This window comes from Jaculus jaculus, chromosome 9 (genome assembly GCF_020740685.1).
Source record: "Jaculus jaculus isolate mJacJac1 chromosome 9, mJacJac1.mat.Y.cur, whole genome shotgun sequence".
NCBI lineage: Eukaryota > Metazoa > Chordata > Mammalia > Rodentia > Dipodidae > Jaculus > Jaculus jaculus.
Window position 1 is genome coordinate 75,736,742 of NC_059110.1, and position 19,484 is coordinate 75,756,225.

General features: G+C 47.9%; 2 protein-coding genes across 10 annotated transcripts; one reads left to right on the forward strand and one right to left on the reverse strand.

Annotated features, from left to right (window-relative positions):
• Positions 1-45: 45 nt before the first annotated feature.
• On the forward strand, positions 46-6,982 carry Eno3 (enolase 3). Of its 9 annotated transcripts, XM_045157966.1 has the most exons (13): positions 1,037-1,126; positions 1,513-1,571; positions 2,735-2,821; positions 3,108-3,203; positions 3,351-3,409; positions 3,541-3,610; positions 4,142-4,275; positions 5,114-5,336; positions 5,458-5,655; positions 5,851-6,052; positions 6,419-6,527; positions 6,686-6,744; positions 6,831-6,982. In XM_045157966.1, the coding sequence occupies exons 2-13, from the start codon at positions 1,532-1,534 to the stop codon at positions 6,898-6,900; spliced, it is 1,347 nt and encodes a 448-aa protein (XP_045013901.1). In that variant the 5' UTR covers positions 1,037-1,126; positions 1,513-1,531; the 3' UTR covers positions 6,901-6,982. The 9 variants fall into 9 exon arrangements, with proteins under 9 accessions (XP_012806236.1, XP_045013903.1, XP_045013904.1 ...); XM_012950782.2 differs by lacking the exons at positions 1,037-1,126; positions 1,513-1,571 and adding an exon at positions 46-630 and having other exon boundaries at positions 2,730-2,821; XM_045157968.1 differs by lacking the exons at positions 1,037-1,126; positions 1,513-1,571 and adding an exon at positions 46-630.
• A 5,205-nt stretch (positions 6,983-12,187) lies between these two features.
• Spag7 (sperm associated antigen 7) lies at positions 12,188-19,342 on the reverse strand. Its single transcript, XM_045158773.1, has 7 exons — positions 19,239-19,342; positions 14,176-14,243; positions 13,650-13,738; positions 13,432-13,516; positions 13,226-13,315; positions 12,975-13,131; positions 12,188-12,867 (listed from the first exon to the last, which is right to left on the reverse strand). Exons 1-7 carry the CDS (start codon positions 19,321-19,323, stop codon positions 12,758-12,760), a joined length of 684 nt encoding a protein of 227 aa, XP_045014708.1. The 5' UTR covers positions 19,324-19,342; the 3' UTR covers positions 12,188-12,757.
• Between the last annotated feature and the right edge of the window lie 142 nt (positions 19,343-19,484).

Here is a 19,484-nt window from a genome sequence, read left to right on the forward strand (position 1 = left end):
GCTGGCGGCGCGAGAGCGCGCCGAGCTGGACCGATTTGGACCTAGCTGGGATGGCCAGCGAGCTAGGAACGTGTGCTCGCCAGCCTCAAGGGACAGGGGCGCTAGCGTGTACTCTACTGCTCCTCCACTTCAACTTTACTTACTTAAAACAATAAGGGAGCAAAGGGAAGCCTGACAATACTCCGGTCATTTTCAGTGTTAGAGATGTCCATCCAGGGGACCTGTCCCAAGCGACTATCTGGGATGCACTTTTAAGGCTCATTTAAGTGCATCCCGACTCCGGGGATTATTCCTTCGCTGGATCCCATCCCAGCTGGGACCTCGCCCCACGTCTCGGCCCCGCCCCGGCTCCAGGCCAGCAGTTCGGGTCACTATCTGTGCCTCTGGGTCCTCCACAGAGGTCACGGAGCAGGGGCGCCTGCCGGGTGAGACGGGCGGGACTCGTTTTGCAAAGCGGAAGAATACTAAAGTTCAAAGTTGGAAACTTTTATTAGAAGGGGAAAAGTCCCTTCTACTGTGGGCCCGTTTGGGTTTTCTTCCTTACCGGTAAAACATTGAGCTAATTACTTGTGTGTGACCAGTTCGCTCGCTCCCCAGCAGGACCAAGGGTCTAGCAAACCCGGCAGGCAGGTAGGAGTCAACTAACCACCTCAGACCCTGGCCGCAGAGGGGCTCGGCCGCTTCCGGTCCCTGGGGGGAGGGGCGCCGGGGGTCACGCAGCGCCCCCTGGCCCGGCATGGGCCTTTGGTCTCGCTGCCGTTCAGGAGCTGGGCTTGGTTCCCGGATGTCCCCCCTGAGTCCCCGGCTTCTGACGGCCCCCGAGCCCGAGTTCCTCGACAGCCGCGTGGCAGAGTCTCGGGCGGGGCCGCGCTCGGGCACGTGGCGGCGCTCGGAACCCGCCATCTCCTGACCTCTGGCCTGCGCACTCCCCACCCCGCGGTGGAAATGTCCCGGAGGGAGCGGCCAGAGATAAGAAGGGGGAGGGACAAGATGGGAGACCCGAAGGCAGGTGGGACCCTAGGGTGGAGGTAGGGAGGTTGACCCCGCCGGGAGGAGCGCTCGTCTCGCCGGGGTGAGTCACCCGGCGCGGGCCACTCCGGAGCCGGCGGGAGGAGCCCGAGTCGAGGTGAGGAGCCGGAGCGCCCACACTTTCTCCTGTCTGCCGGTCCAGGATTCCGTAGAACGCGAGGCATACCGCCATACTCATTCCCCAGACCCGCCTAGGTGGAGAGGTTCCCGAGTCCCACTTCCTGCAAGGCTGCGAACCTAGAGACCAGACAGACTGGTGTCAGGCGTTCACAAAGGGCCACCCCCTCCTCTTGTCCACTCATCCCCCCCTCCCCTTCCAATTCAACGCTATTCCTTGATAGACCACAGTTGGTGGGGGAGGAAGCACCTGACCCACCCGACTCCACTCTAAGCCACAAGTGCTGTCCCAGCGCTATCAATCAGGCGCAGCGCCAGCTCTCGACCGGTCTAAATTCGTCTTCCTCGCTAACTCCTGCCCCCTAGCTTGCCAAGAGAAAGTAGGATGAGTGGTGTTGAGAATGGACTTATGAGGACCCTGAGAGGTGAGAGCCTGTAAGCTTCCGGGACGGGGGGTCGACTTTAAACCTCAGAGCTGGCTCAACATCTCTGATCCCTTCCCCCAACTGAGGGCGGTGAGCGAAGGAGCACATGTGGATGTCAGTTTTGCAGCCCCTCTTTCAGGCCCCTTTCTCAGCCCTGCAGGGCTCAGGTTACCTCTGGCCTTTCCTAAAGGGCGCTAGTTCCTCTTTAACCTTTTGCAAAAGAGGACTATAATCCTGAGGACCTAAAGATCCCCCCCCCCCGCGCTCCTCTCAAAGAGTGGGATTTTATTGGGGGGGGGGCAGAAAGACTGTGTGAATATTCATTAACCTTTGGGAAGGGGGCAGGTGCTAAGAACCAAAGCCTTCTGCTTTAGGTTGTAGTGGGCATTTGGTTGCCAGCCAAGGAGGGAGGGGGAGAATGGAGCTAGAGAGGCGGGGCTGGCTGAGGGACCAGGTGCCTCTGGGGATAAATACCCACACCGAGAGGGGGTGAGCTGCCACTGTCCTAGCTGCCACCTAGACTCAGAGCTACATCCAAAGCCCAGAGAAGACATCACAGGTCTGGTGAAACTTCAGCCAGAGTGGGTGGATGGTGCTAGCTTGGAAAAGGGGGGGGGGGATTTCTGATAGTCTTTTCTTCTGGGACGGGAGGTACTGGAAAGAGAGTGATGGAGATGGAATAGGTAGACTGGGGTAAATATTGCAAGTATGGCAGGATATAGGAAAGGAGGCTGTGAAGAGATGGGATATTGGTAAGGAAGACAGAGTTGGAACTAGGCAGAGTTTGGAGATCATTAAGATTTAGGAGCAGGACAAGAGAACCAGAGGATTTGAGGGCTAGGAACTCACAGTAAATAAGTTGCTGTATCAGAAATATGGAAGAAATCATAAATGCAGCTTTTGGAGAGGTGGGGTTTGGGGAATTGTGTGATCCCTGAATTCTTTGGATGGGTGGGTAGAATTGGAGCCGTCCTGAGTGGGGGAAGGAGGTTGGCCTGCCTCTTTGGTCTGTGACCTTTTTATGAGGTATTTTTAGCTCCAACACCTGCCTTCTTGGGGCAGGGAAGACTCTTAAAGGGCAAGGGATTTCTAGTTCCTTTAAGGGATCAACTGTCTCCCCCAGCCCCCAATCCCTTTGCTCACTCATATCTCTTGTAGTACAGCCATGGCCATGCAGAAAATCTTTGCTAGGGAAATCCTAGACTCCAGGGGCAATCCCACGGTGGAAGTGGACCTGCACACAGCCAAAGGTAACACAGGCCCATTGCATTGGTTTGCTTCAGAAGACCCTAACCTTACTAGCTGCTTGTCGTCCTCCCACCCCACCCCCAGTTCTGTGTCACATCCTGTCCTTTATCCAAGGTTCCTTTTCCCAGACTTTTTCCCCAGGTCTTCCTCTTCCCACCTGGCTCCAGAGCTACAGGAAATGGAAGTGTCTGTAGAAGTATCTGTACTGTCTGCTGTGTGTGAGCCCAGGGAGAAGAGCCAAGGTCTTTGTGGGTGGACTGTCTGTGATCTCCAATTCCTCCTGTCCAGGTCGATTTAGAGCAGCTGTACCCAGTGGAGCTTCCACGGGTATCTATGAAGCTCTGGAACTGAGAGATGGAGACAAATCACGCTACCTGGGGAAAGGTGAGCAAAGACCAACCCAATGCAGCAGTAACTTTTGTTGGTAGATTTAGGACAAGGGCAGAGGACTGAAACCCAAAGTCCTTGAGCTGGGGTCTGTGGGAAGAGATCTGATCCACTGGGAAATCTGAATCTCTTCTCTGCCTCTAGGAGTGCTGAAGGCTGTGGAGCACATCAACAAGACACTAGGTCCTGCTCTTCTAGAAAAGGCAAGTGGAAGAGCTACTTTCCTTCTCCTGAAACCCTGTGCCTCATCTGAGGTAGCCCCTTTTACCAAATATTTCCATTTATCCTTCCTCCTGTTCATACTCCTGAGAAACCTGACCTCTGTCCTTTCCAGAAACTAAGTGTTGTGGATCAAGAAAAAGTTGACAAGTTTATGATTGAGCTGGATGGGACAGAGAACAAATGTGAGTGAAAAACAGAGATGGGTACAGGAGAGGTGTTGCAGGAGGGGTGGAAAGAGACCACTTAGGTCTGGTGGGGTATTTCTGTGTCCTACATCTTGGGGCACACCATAGCTAGATGGCTTTTTATTCATTCCACAGGCATTTCCTGATGCCTGTCTTCTGCCAGGCCTGGCCAACAGTAGACACAGATGTGAAACTGACACATCACCCCAGGGAGGGGGCTGTAGATCCCAAAGATTCTCAAGCTACTGCCATGGTTAACAAAATAATGTTCAGTGGTTTCAGGGGTCTGGATTCTGGGTGACCATAGGGGATGTTCATGGTGTTAACCCCAAACCATACAAGAGAAGCTATGTCTGTTTTTCTTTTTGAGTCAGGGTCTCATCTGGCTCCGGTGATCTATGACTCACTCAATAGCCTAGGCTGGCCTCAAACTCGTGGCATCTGTCCCATCGCAGCCTCCATGGGTGCAGGATTAAAGGCGTAAGCTACCAACCCTGGCTTTACCTTCTCTTGCTTGCCTCCTTCCAGCCAAGTTTGGGGCCAATGCCATCCTGGGTGTGTCCTTGGCTGTATGTAAGGCAGGAGCAGCTGAGAAGGGAGTCCCCCTCTACAGACATATTGCAGACCTTGCAGGGAATCCTGACCTCATCCTCCCAGTGCCTGTGAGTATGGCTGTCCTTCCCTGATCCCTGTGATAACTGTCCCAGGAGTATTTAAAAATCTAGCTTGCATTCAGCTCCAGCTCTAAAGAAGCAGTTTTCTGAAATTAAATCTCTCCTATTGAGTTCCAGGCCCTCCCTCTTTCCCACAACCTAAACTTTCCTTAAACTCTCTACTTCCTTCCCCTGCCACGCCCCTCATTTCCTTCACCTTCCAATCCCAGGTTCTGTAACTCCCTCATTCAAATCCTGCATCCCATTCCCTCCACAATCAGAATTAAGAGCTTCTTCATGGCAAGGATCTGGGTATTTCTTTGTATCCTCTGAGTCCTTATTAAACCACTGCCCTGTTAACAGAAACCCTTTGAGTTTAATCTCAGTGTTACCGTTTCTTATTACTTACCAGGGAGACTGTGTAAGAGCATGGACTCTAGAGATATCTCTTGGGTCTAAATGCTGGCTCTGCTTATTTTCTAGTTCTGCGATCTTAAGCAAGTTATTTAACCTCTAATGCCTGTTTCCTCAACTGTAAAACAGGATTAATAACAGTACCCAGTTAATAGAGGTGTTTTAAAGTGAAACAAGATAGCTTATATATTTGGGATAATGTCATACAGTGTTAGCTATTATATACCAGACATATGCTAAAAGTTTTCATATTGTTTCTCTGGTTTTTAGCAAAAAGTTCTACAGGGAAGTGTTGTTCTCAATTTACAGAAATGAGGAAAAGGTTCTTGGGAGTAAAATTGGACATCCTAAACTACTTCCAGCCTGTGCTCCCTCTCACCCCTTTATCCCTCATACTACTCAGCTCAGCTCTGAGCACCATCTCCTCTCTCAGGCCTTCAATGTGATCAATGGGGGCTCCCATGCTGGAAACAAGCTGGCCATGCAGGAGTTCATGATTCTCCCAGTGGGAGCTAGCTCTTTCAAGGAAGCCATGCGCATTGGTGCTGAGGTCTACCACCACCTCAAAGGGGTCATCAAGGCCAAGTATGGGAAGGACGCCACCAATGTGGGGGACGAGGGTGGCTTTGCACCCAACATCCTGGAGAACAATGAGGGTCAGTGCTGAGCACCCTGGGGCTCAGACCCCAAGTCCCCATGAGGTCAGTGGGAGGGGAGAGGTTGCAGAGGGAGATAAGGGACACTGGAGTCTCAGATCCTCTCTTCTTCCTCTCCCAGCCCTGGAACTGCTGAAGACAGCTATCCAGGCAGCTGGTTACCCAGACAAGGTGGTAATTGGCATGGATGTGGCAGCATCTGAATTTTATCGCAATGGGAAGTATGATCTTGACTTCAAGTCACCTGACGATCCTGCCAGACATATCACTGGGGAGAAGCTTGGAGAGCTGTACAAGAACTTTATCAAGAACTATCCAGGTGAGACTCCCAGGTGCTTGTGTTCTTGCCCAAACCCCCTGAAGCTGCTGGACACAGATTTTAGCGCCTGGCTTTGCCATGGCTCAGGTCCTTTCTAATATTAGCGCAAATGCAGCCCTCATCCAAACTTTGCTGTCACCCTTCCATTTAGCCCCTTGTATCTCTAACTTTGACTGTATTCCCAACCCCCACCAGTGGTCTCCATTGAGGACCCCTTTGACCAGGATGATTGGGGTACATGGGCCTCATTTCTCTCGGGAGTGGACATCCAGATTGTGGGGGATGACCTCACGGTCACCAATCCCAAAAGGATTGCCCAGGCTGTTGAGAAGAAAGCCTGCAACTGCTTACTTCTGAAGGTCAACCAGATTGGCTCAGTGACTGAGTCCATCCAGGCGTGAGTGCCTCCCGACATGGGCATCCCACAGCTGCTTCCATCCCCAGCTCACCCACTCCAGTTGTTCCCCAGGGACTTGACCAAACCCTCTTGACTTCAAGGTTTTGACTAACCCTTGGCCTGAACCCAAGAGCTTTGCCATTGCAGCCCTGCCATGTCCTGCACCCTGTCTCCTAGATTCTGCAGTTCTTTCCACCACCCCAGGAGTCCTTAATTCAAGATCAGAAATCTCTCCTCATACTTTCCAAAGAATTTAGTCACAGTTTTTCCTGCCAAGTGTCCAATGCACAAAGGAAAAGCTCTGCCCATCCCCTGGATTTCCTACTGAGGCCCCATAAGGTCTCATCAAATGTCTTATGCACACAGCTGCAAACTGGCACAATCTAATGGCTGGGGAGTAATGGTGAGCCACCGCTCTGGGGAAACTGAGGATACATTCATTGCTGACCTCGTCGTGGGGCTCTGCACAGGACAGGTACTTGGTGCTTCTCTCAGTGCAGTATCTTACCAAGTTTCCTTGGTGTCCCTGGCCTCCCACCTCTGAGTTAAATACCCCCCACAGGCTGCTCCCTTGGGGTCAGGCACAAACTCTCCAGCCTCAACCAGCCCTCCAATTCCTTCTTCCCATTGTAGATCAAGACTGGTGCCCCTTGCCGCTCAGAGCGCCTGGCAAAATACAACCAACTCATGAGGTAGAGAATACAATGGCCAGGGCAATGGGGACTAAGGGTGCTGCAGGGTTAGAAGGCAACAGCTCTTAACTTTGTCTGCATTCTAGGATTGAGGAGGCTCTTGGAGACAAAGCTGTCTTTGCTGGACGAAAGTTCCGTAACCCAAAGGCCAAGTAAAAAGCTGAAAGACCAGACCTCACAGGACAGATACAGGCCTTCAAGCCCTTCTCCCTGAAATAAACATGGGTGCCAAACATGATAATGCAGTGCTGCTTTGTGAAAGGTTGGGAAGGAAGAGATGCTTGGTTCTAGTCTGGGAAGGACAGGAGGTAGACAGGTGAAGGGAAGGAAATGTCTGGAAGAGTCATATAACCTGCTGTGACAAGGAGGAAGCGAGGAACTCAGAGAAATCGGGGTCGGGGCTTAGGGATGATTGCAGAGCCTGCCAGCCTGAGTTAAATTCCCCTACTAACCATGTAAAAACAGGTGTGCAAAAGAAAGCATGTGTTTGGAGTTTGTTTGCAGCCCAAAGAGGACCTTGTGCATCCATTCTCTCTCAAATAAATAAAAAATAATTTTTAAAAAGGTGAGTGAGGGGGCTAGAGAGATGGCTTGGCACTTAAGCACTTGCCTATGAAGCCTAAGGACCCTGGTTCGAGGCTCGATTCCCCAAGACCCACGTAAGCCAGATGCACAAAGGGGCATATGCATCTGGGGTTCATTTGCAGTGGCTGGAGGCCCTGGTTTGCCCATTCTCTCTATCCACCTGCCTGCCTCTTTCTCTCTCTCTGTTGCTCTTGAATAAATAAATAAAAATAAACAAAAATTTTAAAAAGGTGAGGGACTGGAGCCATGGCTTAGTGGTTAAGGCACTTGCTTATGAAGCCTAAGGACCCAGCTTTGATTCTCCAGGCCCCACCTAAGCCAGATGCACATGTTGGCACATTGTTTGCAGTGGCTAGAGGCCCTGGCATGCCCATTCTCCCTCTTTCTCTCTGCTCTAATAAATAAATAAAAATAAATCTAAAAAACCTTAAAATAAAAAAAAAAGGTGAGTGAGAGTTGGAGAGATAACTTAGCGGTTAAGGCACTTGCCTGCAAAGCCAAAAGACCCAGGTTCAGTTCCCCTATACCCACATAAACCCAGATGCACAAGGTAGTGCATGCGTCTGGAGTTTGTTAGCATTGGCAGACCTTGGGAGTGTCCGTTTTTTCTCTCTCTCTTCCCCTTGCAAATAAAAAAATAAGGAAAGGTGGGAGAATGAAAAACAAGTTCACAGTTTGGAATGAAGCTGGGGAAAGCAGATCTATGTGAGAGGTATTGATGAACCAACTTGAGCAGACAAGAGTGGATGAAATGGGACTAAAGGACCTGATATCACCAGCACTGGAGGGGGTGGGGTGTTGGGGGCAGGACTGCCAGTGCACTATGGAATAAAAGCTGTAGCCAGACTGAGTGCTTTGTGAGGATGAATGACAAGAATAGCTACCATTTCTATGGAGCTTCTGAGAACCTAGAACGTATCTTGATACTTGACATGTTCTTGACCTATGTAAGTTTTAAAACAGTCCTGTCAGACAGTTACCATTATATTGCCATTTTTTTGTTTTCCAGGTAGGGTCTCACTCTAGCCCAGGCTGATCTGGAATACACTACATAGTAGTCTCAAGCTGGCCTCAAACTCAGTGATTCTCCTACCTCTGCCTCCCAGGTGCTGTGTGGACTAAAGACATGCACCACCACACTTGGCTTATTATCTCCATTTTATAGTGAGGAAAGAGGTACAAGTTAAAAAATCCCCTCTCTCTTCCTTTTGTCCTATTACCTGGCCTGAGCACTCATGTGAATATGTCCCTCCTAAGGGGGGTGGATACTTACTTTGAGTTGGGTATTTTTCTTATTGCCTTCTATACGTCATGTTTTGGAGATACCTCTCATTTTGATTATATGTAAGATTCATGTTTGATGCCAGTCCTTCATGATTTTTTTTTTTTTTTTTTTGGTTTTTCAAGGTAGGGTCTCCAGTCCAGGCTGACCTGAAATTCACTACATAGTCTCAGGGTGGCCTTGAACTCATGCAATCCTCTTACCTCTGCCTCCCAAGTGCTGGGATTAAGGGCGTGTGCCACCATGCCCAGCTCCTTCACATTTCTTAATCCTCTGGTCTATTATTTGAAAGGGCTTCTATTTCCGATCTGCCACATGTGTGTGGACTACTTCAGCTTTTTTCTAGTTATCAATTTCCCCTAAATAAACCTCATCAATTATTACTTTTCCCTACATAAGCTCAATAATTCACACACAAAAAAAAATTAAACCTGGTACAGTGGTGCATACCTTTAACCCCAGCACATGGGAGGCAGAGGTAGGAGGACTGCTAGGAGTTCAAGGCCAGCCTGAGACTACAGAGTGAATTCCAGGTCAGCCTGGGCTAGAGTGAAACTACCTGAAAAAAGCAAAACAACAAAAAGTTAGCCAGGACTCAGAAGGTATCATGGTGCTGTAAAGAAGTGACTGGAGTACTGAGTAATATCTCGATCACACCTTCCAAGGCTCAGGGTCTAATGCAGAAGAGGTGGCGGAAAGAATGTAAGAGCCAAAGGAAGGGTAGGACTCCTTACAACATGCTCCCTCCAGCACAAAATGGCCTAGATATCCATGACCTCACAGTGCCTGACACTACCTACACAAGACCGTCATAAGAAGAGGAAAAGATCAAGATATCAAAATAAAAGAGAGACTGATTGAGAGGGGGGATATATGATGGAGAATGGAATTTCAAAGGGGAAAGCAGGGGGAGGGAGGGCATTACCATGGGATATTTTTATAGTCATGGAAGATGTAAATAAAAATTGGGGAAAAAATAGTTGGCCAGGGGCTGGAGAGATGGTTTAGCCATTGAGGTGTTTGACTGTAAAGCCAAAGGGCTCTGGATTAATTCCCCAGGACCCATGGAAGCCAGATGCACAAGGGGCACATGCATCTGGAGTTCATTTGCAGTGGCTAGAGGCCCTGGAGTGCCCATTCTTTCTCTCCCTCTGTATCTAATAATTAAAACAAAATGATAATTTTTTAAAGTTAGCCAGGCGTGGTGGTGCACACCTTTAATCCCAGCACTCTGGAGGCAGAAGTAGGAGGATCACTGAGTTCAAGGCCAACCTGAGACTACACAGTGAATTCATTCTGGGCTAGAGTGAGACCCTACCTTGAAAAACCAAATGATAATAATAATAATAATAATAATGGAGTCTGAACTGACAGAAAGCTAGAAGAAGCCATTCTACATGCAGTTCAGTAGGAGAAAGAGAAATCACCAGTGAAGATAATCAACACTGGACACTGCAAGCCTTATATTTAGCCAGCTAGGCCAAATGAGCCAACAGGTACAATAGTGGCATGTCTATCATGGTGGAAACCAACTGCCCTCCAATTGGACTGGAGGCCCGCTCCATGGGAGGAAACACATCCTTGATACTGAAAACTTAAAACGGGTAGTCATGAGCCCTAGTGGTGTAACATCTGCTGATGTCTGGCTAAATGTATATACTATGCTCATCAAACTGCCCAGTAAGCACTTCTCTTAATGTTCATACCCATATATTAATGCTACTCTCACTTTTGGTAGAGAATCTTCTATTTTCAGATAGCAGTGACCTTGGGATGACTCAGAAGGTATCATGGTGCTAGAAAGAAGTGACCGGAGTGCTCAGTCCTGTAATATCTCTATGACAACTTCCAAGGCTCAGGGTCTAATGCGGAAGAGGTGGCAGTAAGAATGTAAGACGTGCTCCCTTCAGCCATAAAATGGCCTGGATACCCATGACCTCATAGTGCCTGACACTACCTACACAAGACCATCATAAGAGGAGGAAAAGACCATGACATCAAAATAAAAGAGAGAATGACTGAGCTGGGGAAAGGATATGATGGAGAATGGAGTTTCAAAGGGGAAAGTGGGGAGGAGGGAGGGTATTACCATGGGTTATTTTTTGTAATCATGGAAGTTAATAAAAATTTGAAAAAAAAATATATAAAAAAATAAATTTAAAAATTTTAAAAAGGGGAGTGTGGAGAGATGGTTCAGTGGTTAAGACACCTTTCTGCAGTCTGACAACCCAGGTTTGATTCCCCAATACCTACATTAAGCCAGATGCACAAAGTGGCACATGCATCTGGAGTTCATTTGCAGTGGCTAAAGGTCCTGACATGCCCCTACCCCATTGTGTATGTGCATCTCTCTGTCTCTCGCCACTTGAAAAAAATTTTTTAAATATATTTTAAAAAATTAACAAGGGCTAGGGGGATGGCTTAGTGTTTAAGATGTTTGCCTGCAAAGCCAAAGGACCCAGGTTTGATTCCCCAGGACCCACTTAAGCCAGATACACAGGGGGGTGCACGCGTCTGGAGTTTGTTTGCAGTAGCTGGAGGCCCTGGAGCACCCGTTCTTTCTCTCTCAAATAAATAAATAAAATTTAAAAAAAATAACAACAACAAAAAGCAGGCATGGGGTTGGAGAGATGGCTTAGTGGTTAAGGTGCTTGCCTGAAAGCCTAATGACCAGGGTTCATTTCTCTAGGACCCACATAGGATCATATGCACAAAGTAGCACGTGTCTGAACTTCATTTGCTGTGAGGAGTTTGCATGTCCATTCTCACTCTCCCTTCTGTCTCTAAATAAATAATAATTTTAAAATTTCTCATAAAGCTGGGCATGGTAACGCATGCCTTTAATCCCAGCACTTGGAAGGCAGAGGTAGGAGGATCACCATGATCAAGGCTACCCTGAGACTACATAGTTAATTCCAGGTCAGCCTGGACCTGAGTGACATCCTACCTCAAAAAAAAAAAAAAAAAAAAAAAATCTCATTAAAGCCAGGTGTGGTGGTGCATGTCCTTAATACCAGCACTTGGGAGGCAGAGGTAAGAGGATTGCCATGAGTTTGAAGCCACCCTGAAAATACAAAGTGAATTCTAGGTCAGCCTGGGCTAGAGTGAGACCCTACCTTGAAAAAACAAACAAACAGAAAAGCATAAGGAGAGGATTTCAAATACCCCAAGGTATGTCCTTCTACATACAAATTGTAGTGCATGCACCTCCCATCATATACATCCACACATAATTTATTTTCTTTCTTTCTTTCTTTCTTTCTTTCTTTCTTTCTTTCTTTCTTTCTTTCTTTCTTCTCTTTCTTTCTTTTTCTGTGGTGCTGGGAATTGAACCCAGAGCTTCAGTGCTTGCATAGCTTCTACTGAACCATATCCCCAGCCTAATTTAAACGACGACAACAAAAAAAAAACACCTCTTTTACATATCTTTTTTTATTTGAGAGACAGAAAGAAAGAAAGATAGAGAATAGGTGTACCAGGGCCTCCAGCCATTGCAAATGAACGCCAGACGCATGTGCCACCTTGAGAATCTGCCTTATGTGGGTCCTAGGTCCTTTGGCTTTGCAGGCAAGTGCCTTAACTACTAAGCCATCTCCCCAGCCCTAATTTTTTTTTTTTTTTTTAAAGAGAACCTTGTAACTCCTAATGATAGTGCCAATAACTGATAATCTTTAGCTTATACAAACAACAATTTTAAGCTAGGTGCTTTTATATTATTCAACCTGAAATTATCTTTTCATCTTGTCACTGCCTCCAAGACATTCATAAGGTCAAACAGTGTTTATTGAATGTAAAGTAACTCCAGCCTCATCCATGGGGAAGACAGTTCCAAGGAAAACAGAATAATACAGATTAACAGATTAAATACCCACCTGTTCTCCCCCCACCTCTCTCTCTCTCTCTCTCTCTCTCTCTCTCTCTCTCTCACACACACACACACACACACACACACACACACACACACACACACAGCCCATATCCAACACCCAAGCTCCAACGGTGACAAATACCTGTCCCCCTCCTCCCCCAGCCTGAATGACAGCTGGTAGGACCTGAAGGTTCAGAGATAGGGCTCAGGATGGGTCCTGATAGCAGCAGCCTCCTGCCCCTGCCCTGCTGGAGGTTAAAGGGAGCTGGGTGGAATGCCTAAGAGGTAGTTGGCAACTCTTCCCCGCTCTGCCGCAGACGTTTCTTGGCTCGGATCTCATTCATGGCCTCTTCAATGGAGCGTGTGTCCCGCTTGTTGGCCACAGGCACTGGGGGCGGGGTGGGGGGGAGGGTGGACAGGGCTTCAGCCTCTGCTCCCCTCCTCCCATCCTATGCTCTTCTCCTCAGGTCTCTCCCAGCCCCCACTATGGCTTACCACAGCCATAGGTCTTGTTGGCTTGTAGCATGTGAGCTGCATCCTTGGCTGCTCCCTTGCCAATGAGGTGGCTATACTTGTCTTTGTAGTCACTGGCAGGGCTCACCACCACAGGTCCCTTCTGGGCTGCCTCCTCCTCCTGCCTCTGGGCCAGCTCCTAGGAAAACAGGTGGGCCACTGGTGTTCAGAGCCCTGACCCTGACCTCTCAGGTGATGTTGATGGACTCCAGGGATCTCCAGGCATAGCTCACCTTTAGCTTTCGCTTCTCCTCAGCCTTCTGGGGGTCCCACTCCTCTCCATGACGGTAGGAGTCCAGCTCCTCATCTGAGGGTGCAAACTCCTGAGGAGGAAGTATATGATGGAGTTAGGGGTTCGCATACATGTTTAATCTCATTCCTTCCTCCAAGATCTGGTGGACAGGCTAAGAGGTGTTAATGAGGAATTCAGGCTTTTTACCTTTTTGAAGATCATAACATAGCGACAGTCATCATCTTCCCCAAAAGAGAAGGATGTTAAACCAGCCACTTCCACCACATCATGTCTGGGAGGGAGGACAGAAGAGAAAACATGTCTTGAGCCATAGGGGCCTAGTGCCCTCCTCTTAAGGGTCTCCACTGATTCCTTTATGGCCCCAGCTGTCCATTTCTTGCCTCCTCTACCTTACAGATACTCACAGTATGCTTCTCTCTATTTTGTTCATAGGCTGGAACTTTTTCTTGATCTGTGCACTGTCTTGAATGAAATCAGACACCTCTTTCTCCATCTTGGGAGAAACAAAGGGAAGAAGGTACAAGATAGTAGTTCCAACCCAATATCCCCCCCCAAACTGGGTCAATAGTCTTTTTATACCTCCCCATGCCTTGCCCAGCTTCCATGCCACTGGCTTCTAAAAGACATTTTTTTAAATATATTTTTTAAATTTTTTATTTATTTATTTGAGAGTGACAGACACAGAGAGAAAGACAGATAGGAGAGAGAGGGAATGGCGAATTCCAGATGTGTGCACCCCTTGTGCATCTGGCTAACATGGGACCTGGGGAACCGAGCCTCGAACCGGGGTCCTTAGGCTTCACAGGCAAGCGCTTAACCGCCAAGCCATCTCTCCAGCCCGACATTTTTAATACAACTGAGTCCTCAACCTTCCAACTCTTACTGCAAGTCTTTCCAGAAGCTATCTTTGATCTATCCAGTTGTTCTCACCCTTTTACGAAACTCCACTTTCTGCTGCTTGTCTTGTTCTTGCAGTTTCTTCAGGCGTGCAGCCTGCTCTGGGGGCACAAAATGGCAGCATGAGGCCAGGACTGGAAGTTTGCACAGAGAGAATTTGTCAAGCTTCAAAGGATGGCTAGTGTCCACTGGTAAGTGTTGGGCTTGGATGGTAGAATTTATTGTTGATTCGCCAAGTATTTACTGGTGCTGAGTTACTTAACCTGACACTGTGATAGGCCCTGGAGTACCAAGATGATTAAAACATAGGTGTTTTCTTTGTTTGCTTGTTTGTTTTTGTTTTTCAAGGTAGGGTCTCACTCCAGCTCATGCTGACCTGAAATTCACTATGCAGTCTCAGGGTGGCCTTGAACTCATGGCAATCCTCTTACCTCTGCCTCCTGGGTGCTGGGATTAAAGGCATGCACACCATGCCTGGCCAACATATCCAGCTTCTTTTTTTTTAAATATTTAATTCAATTTATTTATTTATTTGACAGATAAAGAGGGAGAGAAAAGGAGAAAGAGAATAGGTGTTCCAGGGCCTCCAGACACTGCAAATGAACTCCAGACACACGCACCCCCTTGTGCATCTGGCTAACGTAGGTCCTAGGGAATTGAACCTGGGTTCTTTGGCTTTGCAGGCAAACACCTTAACAGCTAAGCCATCCCTCCAGCCTACATAGCCACCTTTTTTTTTTTTTTAAGGTAGAGTTTCACTCTGGTCCAGGCTGACCTGGAATTATAGTCTCAGGTGGCCTTACACTCATGGCGATCCTCCTACCTCTGCCTCCTGAGTGCTGGGATTAAAGGCGTGTCCCACTACACCTGGCTTTTTTCTTTTTTCTTTTTTCTTTTTTCTTTTTTTTTTTTTTTTCACACATATCCAGCTTAAAAAAATATATTTTATTTACAAGCAGAAAAATACAGATAAAAAGAAAGGGAGTGAGAAAATGGAGCATCAGGGTCTCTAGCTGCTCAAACGAACTCAGACACATGCACTTTTTGTGTCTGGCTTTATGTGGGTACTAGGGAATTGAACCCAGGTCATTAGGATTTGCAGGCAAGTACCTTAACCGCTAAGCCATTTCTCAAGCCCTAAAACATAGTTTTGTCTTCAGTGTAGTGGGATCTACAAAGACTAGAATCATATGTGACAACACTTACCCACCCCATAGGAAAGCCAATTAATATTTACTTAATGGCCATACCATGCAAAGAACTATAGGGCTTGAGAGATGGCTCCATGGGTTAGTATTTGGTGTACAAGCATGAGGACCCAAGTTTGGATCCCCACCATACACGTAAAAGCCAGGTGCAGAGGTGCATGCCTACATTAGCAGTGCTGGGGCAGTAAAGATAGGAAGATTCCTGAGAGATTGCTGGCCAGTTAGTCTAGCCAAATCAAGTGAACTCTATGTTCGGTAAGAGATTCTATTTCAAGAAGTAAGGTGGAACTGGGTGTGGTGGCACATGCCTTTAATCTCAGCATTTGGAGACCACCCAGAGACTATATAGTGAATTCAAGACCCCCCCCCCCAAAAAAAAAGTAAGGTGAGGAAAGACTAAAGACTGAGGTAAACACCAATGTCAGCCTCTGGCCTCCTGCACCTGCACATATGTACAGTCACACACATGAAAATGCACACACACACACCACACATACACACATGCAAAAAAACAAAACAAAATAAAACAAAATATAAGGCTAGGGAGATGACTCAGTGGATACTGCACTTGCTACTCAAGTCTGAATACCTAAACTCAGATTCCCAGGCCCCATTAAAGCCAGAAGCTGCTGGGCATGTGGCGCATGCCTTTATCCCAGCACTTGGGAGGCAGAGGTAGGTGGATCGCTGTGAGTTCGAGGCCACCCTGAGACTAATAGTGAATTCCAGGTCAGCCTGGACTAGAGCAAGACCCTACCTCGGAAAAAAAAAAAAAAAAAAAAAAAGCCAGAAGCTATGGTAGCAATATGGGAGGCAGAGACAGAATTTCCAGGAATCTGCTGGGCATGGAGGTGCACATCTTTAATCCCAGCACTGGGGAGGCAGAGGTAGGAGATGGCTGTGAGTTAGAGGCCATCCTGCGACTACATAGTGAATTCCAGGTCAGCCTGGGCTAGAGTGAGATTCTACCTCGAAAAACCAAAAAAAGAATAATTTCCAGGAATCTGACAGACCATCTTGCTGGTCAACACACAACAATGAAAGACACTGCCTCAAATGAGATCAAAGGTGAGGAATGACTCCTGAAAGTGTTCTCTGATTTCCGCATGTGTGCTGACACATGCACCTGCACTCATACATAAGAATATGCCCATACATATACACACACCCTGAGGAGGAAACCCACGAAGCACCTTAAGTGGTAAGGAAGAACACAAGGCTAAGCCCCTGACCTCAGGTTTTCTCAGCTCATGGTATTAATTGTCTACAAGGAGAGGAAAATAATTTAACTTCCTATATTTTTTAACACCCACCTCCCCCCACCACCACTTCTAAGGACAGAATGTACCTGAAATAGCTCACCTGATACTCTTCTCATCCTTTTCCTTTAGGACTGTAGGTGTCCAAGATTACTCCCATTCCTCAGGATCCTGCCTGTATACCAGATCCCTTCTGCCCCTGGTGGAGTCTGTGTGGGTGTGTGTGTGGTACATGGTGCTAGGGCTCTTGCACATGCCAAACATGAGCTTTGCCACTGAGCTACATCCCCAAGCCCAAGGGCAGTACATTTTTTTGTTTTGTCTCAGTCTGTAATACACGTTTGTCTGGAACTCACTAGTCTAGACTGGCCTTGAATTTTGGCTCCTGTTTTGGCTTCCTAAGTTTTGGAAGTTCCATGCCTCACTCAGACTGACTAGTGGTATAGAGGACTGAACCAAGGGCCTTGCACAGGGCTCTACCAGAGCCCTAAAGCAGTACTTAACAAGGGCCCTTTCTACTGCTGGTATTCCCCATGATGTGTTTACTGCCTCTTGTGACTTAGGTACATGCTCGTCTCCTCCTGTTCCTGAACCTGAAATAGTCCCTTTTCTGCCATTTCAAAACCTTAGGCCTATTTCTTCTACCAAGTCTGGAATCCAACAGCTGCACTGAACCTCTCTCATCTTCACAGTCACACCATACCTTTGGCATATTGTTCCTTCTGCGAGGAATGCTTTTCCTCCTCTTGTGAACACTGGTTTTTATCATGAGCCAGACTTACTTATTTCTCTGAGCTCCAAGTGCATTTGATTAGACACTCACGTGTGCTGAAAGCATACTGTAATTTTGTTTTCTCTCCCACCAGAGTATGAGCTTCAGGAGGACAATGACCCTATAATATCCTGTCCAGTAATACTTTGGGGCCCAGAAGCTAGAAGTTCTCATTTATCTGACCTCCCCGTCAGTATATCCCATCTTGGCTATTCACTGTGTCCTACATGATTTTCCAGTTTACTCTGCACCTAGAGAGTTGATAAGAATATGGTTAAGGAGACTCAAAAGTTACATAGGAGGGCTAGAGGAATGTCTTAGCGGTTAAAGTGCTTGCCTGCAAAGCCAAAGGACACACTTAAACCAGATGCGCAAGATGGCACATGCGTCTGGAGTTCCTTAACAGCAACTGGAGGCCCTGATATGCCAATTCTCTGTGTGCGTGTGTGTACCTCTTTCTCAAAAATATAAAAAATAATATATATATTTTAAGTTACAAATGAGAGCTGGGCGTGGTGGCACACGCCTTTAACCCCAGCACTTGGGAGTCAGAGGTAGGAGGATCGCCGTGAGTTTGAGGCCACCCTGAGACTACATAGTGAATTCCAGGTCAGCCTGCGCTAGAGTGAAACCCTACCTCGGGAAAAAAAAAAAAAAAGTTACAAAATGAATTTGAAATTGTGCTACTTTTACTGTGATCTCAGGCAAGTGACTAAAGTGAACTGAAGCTGGTCTGTCAGCTGATGTGAGTGCTCCTCCACCTATTCAGTCATCTGAACGTTAAATAATTCCATTTCCCTCCTCCCATTATGCTGTTTGTCTTACCTCTGCCTATAACACTTTCTTCCACTGAATTACCTATTCTTCATAGCTCTCGTTTTGGCAAACAAGTTTAGAACCCCAGTGAACAGCTCATATATGCACTTTTTCTTTCAAAGCAGTTACTAAATTGTTCACTAAACATCTGTGTCTCATTCCATCGACGACCACCTCAGACCCGAGGTATAGCTTCCTTGAGGGAACCCTTGGCCCCTAGCAGGCAATAAACAACAATAGATATTCCTCAGCCCTTGAACACCGTTTGCTATGTTTTTTTGGGCGGATGGGGAGCCGGTTCCTTCAAAGGCTGTTATCCTGTTTAGGTTCTTCAATCGCTAAAGCGTGAGCACCAATGCTAAGCTTTGCCTCCAGGAACCCGCCAAACCGCGCCCTGCCTGGCTACGAACTCCAGACAGATTTCAGGGAAACTGCTCAGCACAGGGCCGGCGGGGCATTCTCATCCCTCCAGTGAATATCAGTTCAGCCTGGGTAACACAGGAAGGTGAAGGCTACAGCTGGGAAAAGAGCTGTTGGAGGAAGGTACGAGGAACTATGTTAAGTCAATGAGGCAGGGCATAAAGACACCAGCAAACCAATGGGAAGAAGTAAGGGAGAGCTGGGTCAGGAGGAAGGTACATTTAGGAGGTAGAGCTTTATGTTGAGCTAGCCAATAGCCGAGAAAAGACTGTGGAGGGGCGTGTCTTGAAATACAGCATTCCCCAATAGGAAGAAGGAACGAGCGGGGCATTCTACTAATCAGAGCTCGCCAACAGCGGACAGAGGGGCCGGTTGGCCAATCGCAAAGAAAGACTGCTGAAAGCTAGGCGAGTGGAGGGCGCTGGAGATCAGACTCCGGCAGCCAATCATCGTCTGCTAAGGTCCGCGGGCGGCCGGCAGCCCTTTCAGAGACTCCGAGGGTCTCCAAAGCGGCCAGGAAGGGGTCTTTTAAGGCGGGAGGTGGAGCATCGCCCAAAGAGGGAAGAGTGCGGTCCCAAGAACCGGCAGATATTAACGCGGTTGTAAATTTGGGATCCTCACCTCGGGCCTTGCGCCGACTTTCCTGGTCGCCGAGGCTGGGTGGCTTCTCCATGGAGCTCAGGATGGAGCCCAGTAGGTCCGCCATCTTGGGAATGACTGAGAGGGGGGCGGTGCGTCTTAAAGGGAAGGGCGAAATGCCTTTAAGGCAGGAAACACGTCGGCGGTGGAAAACCCCACCCTGCCGCCTGTCCGAGCCTAGCCAAGGCTGTGGCGCTGGCAGGCCCCGCTCCCCCTCGCAGATAGAGA